At 38.5% G+C, this 21,577-nt stretch overlaps 1 protein-coding gene across 2 annotated transcripts in view; it reads left to right on the top strand.

The window, feature by feature from the left end:
• CELF2 (CUGBP Elav-like family member 2) overlaps window positions 1-21,577 on the top strand; it is a 549,003-nt gene that overhangs the window by 241,828 nt on the left and 285,598 nt on the right. For both annotated transcript variants that reach the window (XM_030959792.1, XM_030959789.1), the window contains one exon: window positions 240-275. Coding sequence is in view for 1 of the 2 variants with exons in the window: in XM_030959789.1 (XP_030815649.1) it covers window positions 240-275 (36 nt within the window). In the remaining variant the exon portion in view is untranslated. The remainder of the gene's footprint in view (window positions 1-239; window positions 276-21,577) is intronic.

The raw sequence follows: 21,577 nt of genomic DNA, 5'->3' as shown, positions 1-21,577 counted from the left end.
GTAATTGTACCACGGAGAACTCGATTCTGATAGATCCTTAGATCACACTCCATCGTCTGCTTTTTCACATTCTTTTGTGTGTGATCAGGGGGGCACCGCATCCGCCAGTGACGCGCTTGCGTACGGAGCTGTGGATGTGTTTCTGCACTCCTATAAAACACAAGCACTACAAAGGCATCTTAAAAATTTTATAGCTGTTTAAAACACAAACTAAGTTTTCCTCCCTTTGTGTCTTTCAGAGAGACTGCCACAGAGTTATCTGGAACGTTACCAAGGTAAGCAAGTTGCTCTAAACCGCATCTGTGTGTCAATGTCTGGAAGGTGCTGAAAGAAGCACGACCTTTGGAGGCAGAACATGATCCTTTTCCTAGGGAAAACTGCTGGGATACTGAGAACCGGGGGTGCAGAGAGGAGAACGCTCCCTGCATGCCACAGACAGACAAATGACACTGAAATACTGGCACTGCCAAGCCCACACAGCTTAAAGCAACGAGTTGAAGTTGCTTTGAGGCTCAGCACAGTTGTGCACCTGATGAGAAAAATCCCAGCTGTGGCTTCCTTCCAGCTGTGCAATTATACCCATGGCAGGTGGTTTGGCTTTTGCTTTACATCTCACCTGAGGGATGAGAGGAGGGAAACTTGGAGGTAGGAGGGGGAAAAAAAAGCTGTCTTAAGGCATTTTCATTTGGAAAGCAGGAAAGCAGCTTAGACCAAATTCTTCTATGCTGAGAAACCTTTTCATAAAATAATAGAAGTAGACAGGACTCCCAGGCTGTGATAGAGGTTTTTGAAGAGAGACTTGTCTACATATTGTTAGAGAATGCAATAAAATGCTGTAATCATGCAGATAGAGAAAAGGGTGGAGAGAAGGGAAAAAAAAAATCTGATATGGTAATCTGTCAGCGATGCCTGGTGAGGTAAAAAAAGATGCTCCCAGTCCTCTTGTACCTTCTGCCACTGGTTTTGCTCTCTGAGGTGCAAGGGGTTTTAGTGGGGTTATGCTTTTGAGGGGTTTTGCTATCCTCTGATTAAAGCAGGGTTGTAGTTCAAACAACATATAATGTAAAAAGAATATTTCAACTGGAAGGACAGTTTTCTTTAAGCATGATAATATATGCAAGATGCTTCTGATTCTAAGGCAGAGAAAAAATATCCACCTTTCTTTAGAGGGTGTGTGGTGTATATTCGTTGACTTTTTTATATTGATAAGCTGTAAAAAAGTATATTTTCACTACATATGGTGAGTTTTCCCTGTGTAATGTACTCCTTTGTTCTGTGTGTACACATTTATGTGATTTATATGATTTGTTCATTTAATAGATGCATATCTTTTTATGGCTTACTGTCACTTGGCCTCCATGGTTGTGCAAGAAAATATTCTCGTGACATTTTGCCATGTGTTTGAAGAGCTGACCAGTGATCAGGCCTACCAGACACCAAAGATTTTGTTCATCTTCCTTGCAAAATAATAGCATTTCTTCATACACACACACATACCAAAAAAAGGGGGAAAAAAATCCAGTTTCACTGCACTTGGTGAGGTATTATAGGACTAATATACTGGAAACATGGAGTCCTTACACTGCAGAAATGAATTCCACTTCAAATTAAAGTTAAAATGAGACGCATAAGTGCTTGAATAAACATCCCGTTTCGTACTTGCCATTAATGATTGTCTAAATGTGCTTTTTGAATTATTACCACAAGGCTTTAATTTCAACTGCAGTAAGATGTCACAAGTAAAATCAGATTATACCAGCAATGTGCACAAGGCATTGTAATTGTGTTATAAATATTAAACCAAATGATCTTGTCATGATTTAAAACAAATGTTTCCAGCTAGGCACAGGTTGGCTTGTTCTCCAGTCTTCTCCAGGATTCACCTGTTCCTGAATTTCTCTAAGCAAACAGCTCCTTGGGGTTTTTAATCTTATGATGTGATGTAGTAATCTAATATTTTTTGTTCTTCTTTCAAACGTCAAGTGACTCATTTTGCGATTATTAATTCATAGGAGTGAAATAGTCTAATTTCCCCATATCTTCTTCCACCTTTGCCCGGAAACCACTTTACAACATATAAAATTTGAGGTGTTGCACCTTGAAATGACAAAATTAATAACCACTTTCCCATCATTGCTGGGATTCACATCGCTGTATTTTGGCCAGTGGGGCACAGTAAGTCCCCTGTAGCACCAGAAATCCAACTCTCCTTTGTCCAGGCAAACACAATGCCTTTTCCCAGAGCAGTGATTGCTCTTGGATATATTTGTGGCCAGGATTGATCAAATCATTTTCATGCACTTGCAAACCTGTGAAAGGGTTTTCACTGCAAGTGGCGTAGGTGTGAACAGATGTTTCTGTACTTGGAATATTTTGTCTGACTGTCAAGAAAGTTTTGGCACTGGCGGCATTAATTATTTATTGTTGTTGTTGTTGTCATTTAAAAAAAGCCTCAAAAATCCCTTCTGATTTTTTCATAGTTCAGTTAAAGAGGTGGAATTAGGCATTTGCTCCCATCAAGCCCAGTAATTAGTCAGAACTATAGAGGAGTATATTTTGAATATTTTCTTATCTCAGTAGCAACCAAGAGAGGTTCCATATGTGCATTTTTTAAAAAAAACCAAATATAACAAAGTGTCTTGGTAAATGTGGTTTTTTAATATATTCATTTTCCATTAAATACTGCTGATAGTTCTCTAATGATTATATTTAAAGGAAGAAGAATCACCCTTCCTCTTGCCACTGAAGTATGTGTATCACTGATAGGCAAAAATAGAAAAATGTGAGTTGGTGGACATCATTTAGTAGTAAGGATAATAGATTAACTTTGCCTGTAGAAAGATATAAAAATATTCAGTACAATTATATTGTGTCAGTTCTAATTTACCAGTTATTTCTGATGATTTCAGGAAGCTCAGGCTAGAGAATGAATTGAAAATTCAGACTTTAAATGTGATAAAGAAGCTTTACAATTTTTATATTCAATTACATTATTATAGCTATGAATGTATATTGTTTTTTCGAAGAAAGGCTTTCTGTGTGCAACAGCACATCAAAGAAGAGATCTTCACAAGGAAAACTTTACAATAATATTAAGTTGTTCATTGCATGACCTATTTAAAGTACTCAGATACTTCTTGTTGTAGACTACATAATTAAATTTTAAATGGAACATGATAAAGAAATTATACTGGTGATCTCTAGAGATTTGAATACCCTATTTGGATCTTTACAAGAGTGTAGTGAAGGCATACTTTTAAAATTTAATAAAGGTCTGGCCTATTTTTTTTCCTTTTAGATGCTCTATAACTGCTATGGCAGCTGTGTTTCAAATGTGTTTGCTCTCAACATTACATAGTCAGTACCTGCAATAACAGAGGAAACTAAAAGTATTAGGAAAAAATACAGTTTAATTGGAGAAATTCACCATTGAAAAAAAAGGCAATTAATGAATGGGGATAAACTTCTGAAATCTTGGGGAAGCTAAGCTTGTAACCAGCCTTTCCTGGGCCAGCCCCTGAGCTCAGCAGTGGAGGGCAGCAGGGAATGAATGGAGTCCTGGAGCACAGTGTGAAGCTCTATGGGCATGAGGGAGATGATGTTTGGAGCTTAAAGGAGAAAATACTCAGCTTCAGTTTCAAAGGAATGATTTCAGTCTCTAGCCACTTCTGTTTGTTTCTGTGAAAGTTACTTTATATTTAAAGAAGAACAAATATTTTAAATATAGGCTAACCGCATGGATTATTTATTTGCTTAATACTAGGTTAGTATTAACAGAAGGAAAATCTGGGCTACTTTTCCACTTTTATGTACTGGTTCAATTTTTCATTTCACTCAAGGGGGGAGTAAAGTTTAAACAGCCACTTCCTCCTATAAGCTGTTAAAATAAGGGGGAAAAGTCAAACTAATAATTTGCATTTATATTTTTAATGGAAAACTTTGTAGAAATATCACCGAATCACCCGCTTAAATCTTGAGCAAAACTCAGGGAATCTTATATTTTGTGGTGAAGGCCATCTTAAAATTGTCATTTAGAAATTTTTTAAAACTGTGGGAGGAAATCTGCAGTGGATACATTGGTGTTAAAACAAGCAAGGATGTTCAAAATGGAAGTGTAAATCTTCAGCTTATCCTTGAATTTTAGTAATCTACAAACTTAATATATTTTAAACCTGTGGTCTGGAGTAGGGTACAAACTTTGGCCCTCTTAAGTTGGGGTTTTATTCCCCACCATTCCATAAATTTCTTTGATAATGTCTCAGTTCCATTTACTGCAGAGGCTTCTGGTCTCGGGTATCTACAGCATTTTGAAAATAGAATTTAAGTACTGAAGTCACTTTGGTGCTTTTGAAAAATGTTAACCTGCAACTTCACCATTATTGAAATCTAATGCAACTAAGCTTTTATCTAAAGCAAAAAGAAGAATTGACAACCCACCATATGACAAGCAAAATGAAATCTCTTGATCACTATCTGTCAGCAGTCTTTCTAATACCATTGTGTTAGGGAATGATATGTCTTCCAAGAAGCTCAGTACACAAGGTTTTGAATCATTTCTGTCTTGACAGCCTAACACAAGTAACTACTTGTAAGTGCTTGGATGAATTATAAAATCTATGTGGCTCTGTAGAGTGAGTTAATAAAACATCTATGAGCATTTTAATTACTATGAAATGAAAAGGATTTTTTTCCTGACAGTAATAGGGGCATGGTCTAAAGACCAACCTGACATCTCAGCTGCTGTCTTCACTGGCTTTGCACAGGCGGTGGGAGCTGGGGTTGCCTTCTGTGTTTGCACTTTTGGTTCCCTCCCAGCTGAGATATTCTGGCAAGCAGCTTCTCTCCCTCTGAGAACACCAGGTCATACCTTTCACCCCTCATGTTTTCATGTCCTCTCATGTCACCACTGCTGCTTTGCCAGTAATGTCAGGCTTGAATGCCCACCCGCCTACGCCAGGCATGTCTCTGCCAAACTATGACAGAATTTTCCATACCCTCACATTACATTTACTGAAGCTTTATTCTTCCTTAAATAAAGCAGGTGTTTGGCATAGTCCATTTGTGATCCTCTCTTCTAATGGAGAAGTTTTGTTTTCCACCTTCAAATAAATCCTTTCTCAAAACTCACTCTTGTTTTAGAGGCATATAAATAATTGGTCAAGAAAACATTGCTCATCCTGGATGGCAGGCAGTGCTAGCTGATAATATTAAAATATCTTGAATGTCAAACTATATGCAGTAATCCAGAGCTGGTTTTTGGAAATGATATCATCTTCTATCTTTTCCTAAACCTCATCATTAAAAAGAAAAGAAGAAGGTTCCAGCCCTCGATATTTAAATGTTCTCACGTCAACTGTCTTAAAGAGCAGATTTTCCATAATTTGGATGCCTGCTATTTTCTAAAGAAACTACTCATTTCAAAATGAGACTTGAATCTAACCAATCACTCCTTTATTAAAAAAAAAAAAAAAGTAAAAGAATCTGGTGTTTGACCTTTCTCTTTGCCTCAGATGTTCATTTTGAAGAGTTACTTCTTTCATCTAACCTTTGAGCTGCTTTTCTGTACTGGCAGCAGGACTGCCTGCACCCCATTTTATCTGGTGTAGAGGAATGCCCTGATGGTGCTTGGTTTTGAGGCACTGGAATATAAATTACTTTGAGATGGTAACAAGCTTGATGCTATTATAAGCAAATCTGGAGGTTTTGAGGAAATAATACACGAGGTCTCCTTACTACTCTGATTTTTATTTTTCCTAAGGAAAGCTTCAGTATCCTTAAAATCCAGCATGGAGCTATTCCTTGCAGTAGCTGTTGGCATGTCTCTTTTTGTTGTTGTTTTACAGCCATTTTGAAATATGTTTTTCACAGCTAATGATAATCTTAAAACACACTTATGTGCAATCTGATCCCTTTCTAAAGAGATATTTTTAAAATCTTAAGAGGAGCCTAAGGAGCATAGAGGTGATTATCCATATGTGCTTACTGATGACTCTCATTCAAAAATTAGGAAGATACCAGTGGCAGGATTCATATTGCCTAAATTTAGCTATCACAAAAGTCCTCTGTCAAAAGAATCAGGAGAGGAATGGAGAAAAATAGGTGCCTCATCTCAGGGCAAGGTGAATAACCTTGGGAATTGTTTTTCTTTCTCCATTGCCTGAAAATGGAGCCCGGGGGAATAAGCACAGACTAAATGTTTCACCTGATGATAGCTTTAATTTTAGGTGAGCAGCCAGACTTTTATAAGTGTTAAAGTGCCAAGTGACGTAAGCTGATGCCTGCTGGAGTTTTGAGGACATTGGCATGCTTAACCTCAAAAACACTTTCAATATTTCGTACTTAAGTCCTAAATATAGATCCTGAGAAGGAGGGGGGAAAGTCAGTCAGAAATCATTGTTGGACTTGATACAGCTCTGACCCAGAATGCAGGAACTCTTCTCACAGTGCAGAGCCCTCAGAAATCACAGCAGCCCTGAAAGGGTTCATAATTACACATAGCCTTTGAATCTTAAAACTGAGTGTAAGTGATTTTACTCAGAGTCCTGGTTTGGAACCCACAACCATTTTTCCCCAGCAACTGTAGACATCTCTCAAAAACGTTAATGAATTTGACAGGAGATTTTTATCTTAAAAGTCTGGTAGAGCTTTTGTTTTTATTCCCTATTGTGAAGATCTAAAACTAGAGACATATTCCCTTCTCTTTTTTTTTTTTCTGTTATTCACCTTAACCAGACTTCCAAGCATCTTTTTAACTTGTTTTACAAAGCATTGCTAAACGTGCCCAATGAGGATAACGTGCAGTAGAAATGAAAGGACTTAGATCTCTTAATTTCCATTCCTGAAGGTGAATTCCAAGATCGTGATTATTTTTATTTATACAGTGCCTAAAGAGTACTAAATACTTTATGGAACAAATAGAAGACCTCTTGTAAAAAGCACGCATTCCTATAATCTAATTTTAGTCTCAAATCAGGCAGCATGAATGCTAAGCAGCAGGGCTTGAAGAAACACAGAAGGTGTATGAGGGCCACACTAACAGGATTGAGCAGTTATTTAGGTTCATTATGTGTCCCACTTAATAGAACTGCTGGTTTAAGTTAAATTTACATCGGCCTGTGGAGAACATTTGACTGACACAAGTATGGTATTTCTTGGGTTTGATCAAAAAATAAGCCTTTCAAAAGGAGTTTGGATGAAGAGAGAGGAAGACACCATTGCAGGTGGATTTGAGATGCCAGTCCAGTGCAATAATCAGCAAATGAAACCAACTTAAAATACTAAACTTGATTTTCTCTCCTCACTTCATTTCCCAGCTCAGTCAAAACACTTGTGATCCAAGTTAGTGCTTTGTATGTATCCTCTGCTTAAGTGTGTCTTTAGCCCTTAAAACCATCAAAATAATGTTATTTAGAAATTCAGTGCAAAGGATGAAACTTATCCAGACATAAATATGCATTTCTGGGGAAAGGAGAAGTGTTCACACATCAGGTTCTGCAGAAGCAAACCAGCAACGGAAGTGGAGATTTGTTAACATGACAGAGAAGCTCTATCTTAGTACCTTTGCTGTAGCATGAACAAGGCATGTGTCATACATTATATAATATAGAGTATTATATCATGTGTTTTATAAATAGTTAGGAGTGAACTGCTCATATGCAGAATTCTTAGCACCATCCTTGCCATTGGTCCCAGAGGAGCAGCAGCAAGAGATACGGATGGAGCGACGTCAGGAAAACCCACACTGCGCTCCCTAAGACAGCAGAGACTCTGGTTTAAAGCTCTCTTCAACATTCTCTGCCTTCTGAGCATTGCTTTTATTTATGAAATCACTGCTATTGTAGCATTTACAAAAATTGCAACTATTTGAATGTTTCCAAAAGATTTGCTATAAACTAAAAGCAAATCTTAGACAATTCTCAGTAAATTATTGAAAGAACTTAAAAAAAAAGTCCTAACATATTCCCTGGTGTTCAAGGTTAACACTTTATACTTCATCTACATTATATTAAAAACATTTTTACTGGAGTCCATAAATGTTACACATTTTTAAAAGGCAACGAGCACAGCAGGAATAGAAATGTTGCATAAAGCCAGACACGAGACCTGCAAGCAGTAAGTGTTGGGATTTTTTATTTTTTGAGGGTGCTGACTTGAGATTGCTTCTGTGAGGTAATACCCATTTTTCTGGTTACATCTTGCCATTGGAAGCAGGCAGCCCGTAAAGTTTTCCTGTGGTCAGCAGCAGACCCTGAGCCCCAAACTCCCGTGTTGGGAGCAGTGTCTCACCGCGGTAATTCTCTCACTGGCGGGGAGGTTTTGCCAGTTTGGAGCCTCAGAGGACCTACCCCATTTTCCTGTATACATCCTCCCAGAGCATTTTGCAAGTTGTGCCATACACAGCATTTCTACAGCAGCAAAGTGCCGGCCTGGTGCTTCTCATCTCCAGGCTGTAATGGAAAATATTTTTCATCCAGACCCTTTGGAACTTTTAGAACTCCCGCACCATTTTTTGCAGGGAACATTTAAGACTCTGCAAAGCTGTGATTAAACTGGGTGCAAATCATGGCTTTTTGCTGTAACCTAACCTTAATGAATGCCCATGGAGAAAGAAAGAGGGAAAACAAGACTAGGCTTTACCTGACACAAAAAAAACCCAACCCTAAAAGCAGAGATCTTTCAGCCCCTTCTGTATATTTTGCTTCTGAACTTTAAGATACAAATGCCACAATGGCTCACATGCTTAATTTTGGAGAACAGTCCTGCTGATATCAAAGTGATTGCACAAGTCAGTGCAATTTCAGCATGAGTATTGCTGCTTACTCATTGCTGTGAGATGAATATCCTCTGATTTGATCCCAGCAGTGCCACTAAGACTGTAGACAGCTCTACTTGATCAAGAAAGAAGAATAAACACATAGCAACTCAGTTTTGGTAGCATCCTCTTGAAACATGAACTGAGAATCATAAACTGGAAGCTTAAAAGAAGGCTCTAAATGGCTCCAATACTATTTAGAGGAATGGTTTTGGCTAATTGAAAATACTGGACAATTGCAGGATCCACTGACTTTGGTTCAAAGGATAAATGTGCTTTTCTGAACGAGGCTATTAATTCAAGATTTTAAAAGGTGTCTGTGGCATTTAGGAAAGCTTCTGTGCTTGAAGCTCAGGAGCTCATCTTTTAACTAGTTGTTCAAAATTTCATTTCTTTTTTAAGCTTTTGTGTTGGGGGATACAGATGCACCTGTGCTGATGTGCTCATGGATGCCAAAGGAACTGTGGCTTGTTGCTGGCAGATTTCATTCCAGGATTGCATGGAGCAGTAAGCAGAAGTTCCTGCAACTATAAAGTTTCATTTAACAAAAATGAAATATTATTATTCATGTCATGAGTAATTGAATCCCCAGATGTTCTCATTTTCTATCAATGGCTGGAGACAATATGACTCTAGATAGGCTGTGACAACATGAATTGATTTCTTTCTCTTTTTATTTTATTTTATTTTATTTTTCCCCTTTTTTATTTCAAACCTGCAAAGTGACTGTGGGTTTGGTTTTTTTTAGCTGATTGCTTGGATCTGACATTACAGGCTGTGCAGCTGTAAAAAAGACCTTCTCATTTTCATTGAGAATAAGTAAAATAAAATATAACAGAAATAGCATTGCTCTTTCCTGGTCCTGCCCCTATTTATTTCTGCAGAGATAACAGGAACAGAGCAATTGAATTTGGAAAGAAGTCTGCAAGAAGAGATGGTTGCTGCTAACACTGAATATTCAGAATAATAATAAAAGTAATCGGGTTACTAAAAAGCCACCTGTTACTTTTTTTATTGTTTTTCTCTAAAGCATAGAGTTTACTTTTTTGTCTCTGAATTTATAGCAGAGATGGGAAGTCCAACTCCTTAGAAACCTTATTATATGCAAGGTAGTAATTCCTTGTTAAAGTAGGAAAAGAAGCCATACTCACTAACATTTCTAATGCTGCTAAAGATGAATGTTTGCACAAAGGAACAAAGGTAGAAAAACTTTAAGTGCTTGTTAAGGCATGCACACACAGTGCATAAGAGCAGTAAGTCTGTTTTGCTGAACTGTGAAATTGCCCTGAGTAATTTCTCTAATAACAGAACAGATATTGCCCCTGTGACCCCAGAGGAGCCCTGGGCTCAGTGCTGCAGCCAGTCCTGCTATCAGCAGAAACTTGTGCAACCAAAGCATGGGCTGCAAGCTGAGCACTAGAAAATAAAAGAAACTTGGTGGATAACTTGTAAATGATCTGGCTGATTTAAAAATTCCAAAAATGATTAATGATGATGGTACTTTATTTATTGATTTCCCTCCATGACCTATTCTTCAGAGGAGCTGCACTATTGTGTCCAGAGTGTGTTTGACAGCTGCCTCCTATTTCCAAAGACAGTATTCATTCCACTATGAATGGAATGTACAGTAGCAGAAACTTTTAATTGGCATTTCTTGTTAGCTTTCTCCTATAAAAAAGATGTAGCGCTGTTGCTTTCCCTCTGTGTTATGGAGAATGCCTCTGGAAATAACAGTTCTGTAGCTGGAGCAGGGGAAAAAAACCCCACAGAATCCCTTGGGATAATGCAGCACATGCAGAAATAGGAAAAGAAATCATATGAGAAAAACATTCAGTTAAAGCAGCAACTTATGTCTTCCCTTTCAAAACTTGCAAGGTGAAAAAGAGCAATGTGGTTTAAAGGGGATATTGATTTGGTGGAGCTATGCATGAACTCGTGCCACAACCCCAGTACTTCTCCAGTCTCTGAACCTCTCAGAATTAATGCAGGGGTTTTAGACTGATTGCTTGAAGTCTTTCTGTAAAAAAACCCCATGTCTGATGAATGGCAAGGACTTGAGGAGATTAAAAAAAAAAAGAATTAAAAGTTTCTTTAAAGAACTGAGAAAACCTTTGTCAGCTCTACTTCCTTGTAGTGCTGTATAGTTAGAGCAAGGCAGCCAGAGACTCCACCTCATTTCTTCTGCCTTCCATTTTGTCTTGTGAGTGATTGACTTCCTTCAGCAGCTTCGTCAGGTAATGTGACATAAATGGGAAAAAAATTCCCACCCTGAATTCATCTTACTGTGCCAGGGACATAGCAGACATTTTTAGCTATTCACCCATTTGAAAAAGAATTCTAAGCTCAGGCAGATGTTGAAAGTCTGGCATGTGAATTTGGTTGCTGTTCTCTAGGAGGTTTTCAATTTTTTGTCTGAAGTAGGTGATATTTTATGAGCTTGTGCTGTGGGGCTTTGTTAATGGTTCTGGATAACACAGAAAACATGGGGCAGGAGCTGTTTATAGCAGTGTGAGAGGTGTTGTTCAGGAGAAAGGCAGAGGTTTGTCTCTTCATCTGGAATTATCTGGCATCTGCAGTGTAAAACAGGCTGGCAAAGTTGAGAAAAGCAGTCTTGGAAAGAAATGTCTGAAGAAAATATTCTCAACCCCATCCCAAACCTTTTTTCAGCGAATAAGGCAATGCTTTCCATCCTTGTTTTCTGTGCTTTTATGGTCTTTATAACTCCTTCTATTCTACCTTTTCAAGAGACAGGAATGTCCAGTTTTCTTCTGACTTTCAGCTGTGATGCTTTCTTTGGATTAACCGAAAAATCAAAAAATATATTTCCTTTCATAAATGTAGTTTTGTATTAATTTAATTCTGTAAGACAACACACAGATTTAGAATTGTGTCTAGAGTCCACAAAAGCAATAAATAAGGAAATAAGGACTACCAATAAATAAGGAAAGGCCACAAATTCTCCCCCCTGCCCCATATTCTGCATTCATCAAAGCTGGTCTCTTCTGACCTTCTAGAGGCTTTTAGGATTTATGGTCTCTATAAATCTTATGGTGAAGCATCAAGTCTAAGATGAGAAAAATCACTCTAATATGAGAAAAAGACACACAAGACAAAACAAAAAGCCCCAAACCTCCATCAAAGCCATCTTTGATAATATTCTGCTATGTGAGAATAACTCAGAGTAACTAGAGACAGTTGCACAGGATTTTCCTCTGTCCAGTACTGCCTGTGTAACACTCACCAGTGGGCTGCTGCTCTCAGGCATCAATGCATCAGTCATCACTTGCTTCTCACACCAGGATTTTTAGATTTCATTGCATGTAGAAATTATCAAAATGTGTTTTCCTAAAAAAAAAATCTGCTTCACCACCCGTCTCTTTTACCAGTGTTTCCTGATTGAAAAAAAAATTAAAAGAAAAGAAAAAAGGGCTTTTATCACACATCCCATATGTGCTTTATGGTGCTGAGACTTGATAACTAAGATATGATTTTATAATGAAAAATCCCCCAAGGAAGTATGCAGATGTACTGTGGAAAGATACTGACACTGTGTGCTTTATTTGTAGGAAAGGTATGAACACTTTCTCCTCTTCTTTTTGATGGCAATGAATATTAAAATAAGAAATAGGCTTGTGTCTCTTGTGAAACTCCTGAGGATATGTCCAAGAGGTGGAAGGACTACGTACATGTTAAAATGGTACTCTACAATGCATTCCCCTAATAGTTGGAAAAGATTACTATCATTGATGATATCACTATATCTTTTTTTTTTTCCCAGTTAAATCTGTAACCTTTTGAATCTGAAATGAAGGCTGCAGCTAGGGAAATTCAGGAAGATGCTAGCAAAGGGGGCTATTGATGACATGCTCCGTACTGGAAAGCTGTCTTGTTATTGAATGCAAATGTGACTTAGATATGTAAATTGCATTCAAGATTTCATCAGTAAGCCTTTAATATATCTAGAAAGTATCTTAAAGCATTTAAATAAAATGTTAATTGAAAGTATTGGAATAGTGTTAGCAAGCTCTTTCAAAGAAAGCTTCAATTCAAGGCACGTAACAAGGAAGCAAGTGCTCTGATCTAGTCAAACAGAACCTCCCATGGTAAAAACCTATAATTGTTTTAAAGTTCTCCAAAAACCTACATCCCTGTTCTCATCTCATCCCACACACTGTGATATTCCTTATGTTCCTCACTCTCCTCTCTCAAAGCTGACTTTCTTTGTAGCCTTCTCCCACTCCCAGCGTGCTGCCTTCTCTCACCTCCCACGCCTGGAGCTGCCTCCTGCTGCCCATACAACAAGCACTTTTCTACACATCCCAGCCCTTTTCCTTTCCTTGAGCTTGTCTGTGCCTCTTTCCTTGCAAAACCATCAGGATGTCTTGCCCTGCATCAGAATCCGGAGGGTGAACTCAGGAGAGCTCGGTAGTAAGCCAAGCAGTGAATTTAGATCTTCTGAGAGGGATCATCAGATGGAGCAAATGACTGATCTTCATATTTAAAAATAAAACCACTTATTTTAAAGGCTGAAGAGAGAGGGATTGAGTTAGACTGCATCCCTCTGGTGCTCATGGAAATGCTTGCACAAGCAAGCAGGGAAGATGAGCTGTGTTGGCTTTAACCAGGCCAGGTCAAATTCATCAACAAAAGCTTTAAATTAAAGCCCTAAGAGGTAAAAGTGTGGGAACACAGAAGCATGAGCATCTCTTGCTGCAGCTCTGCTTTTGATTGTCATTCCTTACCTGCTCATTAAGCAGAAGGATTTTGGAAGTATTTGCTAAGTTACCTTCCTGTCTGCAGATGGTCTGCAACAGTGACAGCAGCTGTTCCAAAAACAAGAAGTGAAGGGAGGTATTATTGCTCTTTAGCTATGTTTACAAATTTGTAACAAGACTATTATTTAAAGTGTGGGTTTTTGTGTCTGCACACAATATGTTATTGCTGAAATGTTGCTGGATTGGTGGAGGGCATCAAAGGGATGTGGCACAGAGAGATTTCTCTGCTTTGGCTTGGTTTCTTTCTTCCCGGGCTTGTGTGAATCTTGTAGGTTTGGGCAGCAGCTGCACAGATTAATGTTATAACTTGTGACTTGTGCTCCCATGACCAGGGAGCTGGGGAGAAGGGCAGCCACATGACACTGCTCAGCTGATGGGAGTTTGCTGGGGAAGAGCTCAAGTTCAGGAAACATAGAGTTCTACACTGAAAGACAAAAAAGAAATAGAAATAAAGCGCATCTAATCCTTGCATGTTGGATGCACTTCTGATGCTAGAGAAAAATTGCCAGCTGGGAATGATTTTACAGTCTATTTTCACACATCCCCACATCCACAGACCAAAGGAACCCAGCCTGCTGTGTCTTAGGGAGGCAGCTGGAGGACACTGGGATGCTCCTGCAGCAGCAGCCTGGACAGGGTGTGCTGCTTTTACCCCATGATGCCTCGTGGCTACGACCTAAATACACAATCCATGTAGAAAGGACCTTGTTTTTGAAGATCAGGACCCAAACCATACATGAGGAGTTAAAACTAAGGTCCTCATCATGCTTTTCTGGTAGAAGCTTCTCATTTTCAGTATATCCTTTCTGTTGTGCTTTACATAAAATGGTTGCTTTGAAGATGTTTTTGCTTTGCAATTTAACTACAAATGGAGGTTTCTGTCTGGATTTTTCTATGGGAGGTATACACAGAAAAAAAAGCACCTAAAACGGATGGGAAATGTATGTAATAAAAAATTTAAATATAAATTCTAAACTTTCTGGTATGGAAGTGAAAATGCAAACAGCCTCATTTCCGTTGGAAATGTTGAGTTTCTGTGTGGTTCCCCAACTTGAATGATTCATAACTGCTGTTTGTGTTATGCCTACTTGGCTTTGAAGCAAGCCAAGCTTGAGCTCTCCACCTTCTCAGGTGAAGGGATTCATCCCACAGTTCCATATTGGAGAGATATGAATCATTCCTGTCTGTCTTCACTGCTGACTCAAAGGAAACTTATGCATCAGGGTTCCCATGGAACCCTGCATCAGGGTCCATGTTGGAGCCAAGTGGAGTTAAGGAGAAAAGTTTCACTTTTGTCTTTGCCATTGTTTCAGTGAGACTGAGATTACAGTTTTCATTTTCTTGAAACAATACAATACATCACTGAAGAGATGAACATCACCCATTGGGTGGTAACACTTGGCAAACCATTTGGCAAAAGTAAGGCAAATGAATTGAAGGCTATGGTAAAGTGAGAGTGGTAAAGTTGTGTCGTTTTGAGCATTCGTTATTAATAAAATACATAATTACCTTTCTGGGAGTACTTATCATACTGCTTGTATGTTAGGAAGAAGAACTAGAAAAAATGAGTTTAAGAATTGCACCTTGCTGAATTATTAATTAAAGGTCAGTAAAATGCAAATAGGAGAAAAAGATGATGCAGATGGTTTGAATTTTTTTAGATTGCATATGAATACAGAAAGTTCTATAATGTAAGACTGAAGGTTGCACTGGGGTTCACTGGAAGAGGAAGGTGAATATACTGTAGCTATTCCCTGTTAGGGGAGATAGAAGAAAAGATCATCTTTCTCTTTAAAGCCAAAATTTGCAAGACTGTTCCCTCAAATAATGTAGCCAACCACTGCTCCAAGTAAGATTTCCTCTCTTCCAGTCTGCTGTCATTCCTCTAACCTTTGAATACACCTGTGTAATCAAATCAGAAAGTAAAGGTCTATCATTTACTTCTCTTAATACCCTTGGACAGATTGCTGTCTCATTAGAAAGACTCGACAAAGTAATTCAAGAACTGTAAGGCGCTAATAAGACGCTGTCTTTAAAAATGGATTGGCTGACTAGAAAGTCTGGCAGGTCCCCAGGATGAATATCTGGCCACAGGCTGGAATTATTTCTCTGCTAATCTCCTTGGTGTGTTCAGAGGATCTATTTGCATCTTGAGAAGTGGGAGGTTTGGAGGCTGCTGACCCATGAAGAGCTCCCATCTGTGGATCCAGTCTGCAGAGATGCCAGGCTGAAGACTGAGTGTTTTCTGCAGCTCCAGCCCATGGGCCAGGGCAGCACCTCTGATCAGAGGCTTATTCAGAATATGTCCAGCCCTGAACTGTATTTACTTTTCATTAGGGTGATGTATATGATTAATGTAGCTTTGTTTGCTGTGCTGAAGTGAGCTGTCAGAGCTTAGCACTGTAATTTTTTTTTTTTTTCTGTGCAGCCTTAGGAAAGGAGTCATTGGATTTTGGAAAGAGAATGGCAAAGAGAGAGCTGAGAAAATCAGAAAGTCTGCACCTCACTGAGAAGTGACTGGGCACAGCTCTTTAAAACACAGGGTTTGCAGTTGTACAAAATTGATCTGGAAGAGATGCAAATTCCATATGGACTAAATTCAGATTTAGATTTAAAATGCTACTCACATGGGCACCAGCTAATACACCAGCCAAATTCACTCCATTATTAAGTTAAGAGGCTAGGAGGTGACCCTCATGAAATGTATTAACATAATGTCAATAATGAGTCTTTTTATAGGAAGGTGTTGAGGAAATGCAAGTAGAGTTTGTAACGTGGTACCACGCTTCCAGCCTGGCTCGATTCTCAGTTCACAAAGCTTTATGTCACAGATCCATCTGTTCCCGGGAGATGGGTGTGAGCTGATGCCATTTTCATGGGCTACTTTGTTTCTAGCTTGGAGCTTTCTGAATTCTCTGGAAGTTGCCTGAGACTTGGTATTTGTTGCCTGGGGCTCACTGTTGCCAAGGCATTCAGCAATGGAGCAGAGATTGCCTTCACAGGCTGGGTGGGACCTTTACTTAACTCTATCAAGGCTCATTAAAGCTTCAAATCTCTGAATGCACTTTAAAAATTGAGTGACAGGAACTTCTGGGAAAGTTTTGTTGAGAAGCCTGGCATAACCGAGTAATTATAATATAGCAGTACTTCATGTGCAACTTGATTGTCACAGCCTGTGTCAAGAGAACACATAATTTCTGAAGGATAAGACCATATGTTCCAAAAAGAGCTTTCAGAATGTGAGATACTTGTTTTGGAAGTTATTTTTTTGCTCTTCATAAAAAAAAAAAACAAAACCAAGAAAACCCAAAAACCCCCAGTGTTATGAAATGAGATTTTAAAAAATCCCCCACACTTAATTAAACTGATCCTTTGAGAAGTGCCAAACCTGTAGGATAAGCATGTTCTGAGGTTACTGATTTACTTCTGGGTGTATCTGAAACAAAATGTTGTAAAAATAGTTGAAATGACAGAGTTATCCTAAATATGAGGATGCTCTCCCACTTATACAGTCCAATGCGCCAGTTGAGATCCTCTTGGCATATATTGACAATCACCTTGCTGGGGATAATTGGCCTCTGAAACAAGGCATGGACAGGAGAGTCCACCAAATGTCCAGACAGATTTCTGTGTAGCAACTGGAAATGTTACATGCTGTGGTTTACATCAGCATCGAATATAAATGGAGGTGACTTCAGTGTCTTCCATTTTAAGCTGTATCTAAATCACCTGTACTGTCCTGAAAACTTTTTTTCTTCATGAATGCAATGCAGAAAGGTGATCGGGCATCGCTGCTTTTTAAAAGTCAGAGCTGAACCTGAGCTGACATTTCTGAGGATGTAAGACTTACACAGAATTCTGCCCCAGCTGGAAGGAATAATATTGACTAACTAGATTTCAGCCTGCTTTTGGAGACCCTGAATGTACACTGTGCTTATATTTTTAGCATGAAGATTTTATTTTCATTGCAATATTCTAATAGTGGGATGGTGAAAACTTACAAGAGTCAGGTTGGTGGGTTGGGATATTTTTTTCCCAGTAAGGGACAAGCGCACAGGGAAATGTGATTTTTGTCCCAAGAGACTGTAATATGTAATTACAAGTACAACTTGATTGGATAATTAAGACTCTCCATGTAAGGTTTCCAAATAGATTTTTTTCTGCATTTTATATTGAAGAAATGGTCAAACTTTGCTTACCTTGCCTGGGAGAAGTTTTACTTATATAGATGCTAAAAAATGGGATAAAATCATTCTTGTAAATATTTGCTCATTCTAGCTATGAGACAGATCATTGTAGCTTGGCATACTCAACCTCTTCATTTTAATGTTAACTTTCTTTAAATTAGGGCACCATGTTCCAAAGTCTACCTGTTAATTTACTCACTTTCAACACTTGGAATTCTCTAAATGATTAATGTATGTTAAATTTTACTTTTTTTCCTTAACATTGCATATTTCAAATACCATCTCTTCTACAGATTGCTAGTGAATATTTATTAAATAGACCTGCTGGAATAGGTCTGCATAGGTTTGGCATTGTTTTGGACTTGAAATAATTGCTGACCCGTGGCTCCCATGGAGTATTGATTGAGACATTCCATAAACCGGAACACCATGTTGTATCTGCGTACTTGATACCAGTTTTGCAGATGTCCTCATCTGGAATAGCTGTTCAGTGCTTCTTTTATGGTTATTAGAGAAAAGAAGGCACTTTCCCAAAATTTTTTCCAAGGAAGATATTTAAAATAGGTTTTATGGATTGTTTCTTGTGCAAAGAAAAGGTCTAAAGTCATGTGAAGCCAACTTGTGTCTTGACTCTTTATAAGAAGGTAAAAAACCAAATAATTCCTTAAACTCTTTCCATTATGCTGTCTCATAGAATAATATCTAATAGACTGATAGATGCTAAAAAATCACCCATTTTCCATGATTTGTCAAGTTAATTAGACAGATTCTGCCTATGTTCATTTTATGTTCCAAATTCCAGTGATTTGGTTGGCTGGGTTTTGGCAGGGCAACTTGCAGAGCCTGCAGGAAACCACCTGGTCTGTAAAGGCTGCGTTGCCTGGCATTCAGAACAAACCAGTTCTGCAGAGCAGAGCCTCCATCAGGCAGATCCCTGGTAAATGCTGATGGGTAAGCAGCAAGAGATATTCCAGAAGTGATGTGAGCTGCCTCTGCTTAACAAAATACCCACCCTTTCCCCAGTTTTAGCTCGTCCCAGTTCTCATTTCCTAATCTACTCAAACCACAAGAGAACTGTTTAGCTAATGAATGATTGAAAAGTATGAACACTGAATTCAATAAGTCAAAAAGAAAACAAACATAAAACCCCACAGAGATAACAAAATGCATGCTTAAATGCATCATTCAATTACTCTACTCACTCCTTGCTTCCCATTACACTCTCCTTTGTCAGTACACTGTGTATCTAAATGGCAATCTCTTTGTGACAAGGAATTTCTCTTCATGCCTTTACCTGCTGGTGCAGAACACTGTTGGTACTTTGCAAAATCAAACAATAAAAAGAATTGATTGCAAGCAACGCAGGACTTGCATGATGGCTAGTGAAGCTTCTCAGGATTTTCCCTAAGTACTGATGTAGCCATCAAAGTTTGCAGATTTGAGCTTCTCTGGTCTTTACAAACGAGGCCGTTTCAGGTAACTGCTGTTAAAAAGTTTTAGTTCCTTAAGTCTCCAAGGGGGGTACAAGCCATGGAAGCATTGTGATTGAGACAGCATTATTCTTTGGTTTTTCCTAGAGGATAAGTCAGCCAAGAATCATGTTGCTATTATTTGCTGAAAATTGTTTGTCCCCCAGGATGTGTGTTGTATCAGATTTTTCATCCAAGATTTTCTTTCTCGAAAGTTCCTTGAAAGCTGGTTCATCAACATGGCAAAAATGGAGCAAACTCCCCTCAAAAGGGAGGCTGGAACTAGATTATTTTAGGTTTTAGATCCCTTCCAACCTAAGGCATTCTATGTTTCTTTTCAGCTCAAAGACCGCCCTCATTGTTAAATACAGAAGTTCCCTTGCCTCAGAGAATGGAGCCATCTCCTTTGTCTTGCCCCATTCTTAGGAGGTCTTTCTTAACTGCCTGTAATGCAAATAATTCAAAGGCAGAGTTAACATTTGTATTATTAGACTGCATGGCATCAATGCTTCTTGGGATCTCAAAATCCTCATTTTCAGTGTACCAGCATCTGAAAATGATTGTATGATCCTCTAGAGACTTTGCTTGGATATTGCAAGCAGATGTTAGGGAAAAAAATGAAAATGGGTAGTGGTATTGATGAGTCCCATCATAAAAAGATAAAATAAAAATGTCATTACCTTTGCATTGCTGTGTAGCTTAAGATGATGAAATGCTGCAGTTATTATGGAAGAAATGGTCTTTTTGCATCCTCCAGCTATAGTCTATTGCACAAGATTAACACCGAGAGTCTTTGCTAATTAGTTTTTATGGTCAAACAGTTTTCATGGAGTTGGTTTCAAAGAAATCAAAATTAAACCCTTCATAGCACTGAAAGGTAGAATTATGGAATATGAATGCATAGATAATCTTTACAAGCTAGAGGAAAATGATCTTTGAGCAACTAAAGCTATAAAAAATACCCAGCAATATCTCAGGTATTGCAATATAGCCTGTTTGGGTAAATGATGACACTAGGAATTTTGGAAATGCAGTTAAAGCAGGGTGAGGGATACACAGGGTTATAATTTGTCAGCATGCCCTGATAGAAAGCTTCACTCTTTACTCATCTTTGTAAAATTAAAATGTATAAGAATAAGATGTGGTGGACTGAATTTATCCCATCAGAACTGCCACAAACCAAAATGCATAATTTCCCCTTCCACCATTTTTTCTTAGTTCCTGTTCACATTGTTTTGCTAGTTTGCTTTACCTTCAAAATAAGCCACGTACTGGCTTCATCCCACAGCATTAGTCCCCAGCATTAGTCCAAAGTGTAATGACAAAACCAAAATGTGGTGTTGCTTTTCTAAGCCAAACCACCTTAATTTACCTGTGTGTTTGTGCAGATAAGCTTTACTAAACGGTGGCCCAGTAAATATCGTCCCTCCAGTGAGCCTGTGGCAATTACATTTCACAGACGGAAAGGGAAGCACTGGATTTAGTACAGTTTTCAAAACAACTTGTGTTTATAGCAGAAAAAACATTTAAGCATTTAGAGGCTCGTATCCCAGTCACTACCAATAAATTTCTGGCTCCCAGAAGATTTAGCAACTTAAGTACTCCTGAAAAATCTATCTTTTGTTCATAGGCACGCATAGCTGAGTCAAAAGCATTTAATTCTTTTACAGAAGAAAGGGGAGGTCTTAACTTTATTGGGGGCTACATTTAGAATTAAGACCATACTTTACAGTGGATAATGGAGACAAAAGCATACAAATCCAAAAGAACTAGATGTATTAACTATTTAATGAATTAGCTTTGCCCCATTTCAGTATCATTGATCCCTTGGACAGATGAGAATTTTACCTCATAATAAATAACTATGAAGCATCAGAGACATGCACGAAGGAAGTTCTCATAGGCTGGCTTTGTTCAGGATGGTTTCATGGGGACATGGTTTTTTTCTGATTGTACTGTGGAGCCCTACAAAAGAGATGTTTGATAAGGTTTGATAAGGTTTGCATATCTGAGGTTCCTCACGCACTTCTTTCTTTGGTCCCATTGGTAATGTTTGCATAATTAAATACTGGGATGAAGCTGAGGGTTATTCTGCCTTAGCCCAGTTTATTCCAGCTCTAAGAACCTGCAAAAACTTATTGCTGTCCTAAAGTAGTACAGGGTGACCATGAGATCCTTTCAATGGAATCTTAACCTCTTGTGCCAGGACTGGGGGTTTTTTTGTTGCTTTGGGGCTTTTACCTAGTCTTACAAATTCCCAGCATCATTGTTAAGAAATTACACATCTAAATAGTAGAATCTCACCCTTCAGTGAAACATCTGACCAAAGGCATT

Source organism: Camarhynchus parvulus, chromosome 1A (assembly GCF_901933205.1).
Source record: "Camarhynchus parvulus chromosome 1A, STF_HiC, whole genome shotgun sequence".
NCBI lineage: Eukaryota > Metazoa > Chordata > Aves > Passeriformes > Thraupidae > Camarhynchus > Camarhynchus parvulus.
The sequence above is the reverse complement of the archived record's forward strand: the minus strand, read 5'-3'. Positions and strand labels throughout refer to the sequence as shown.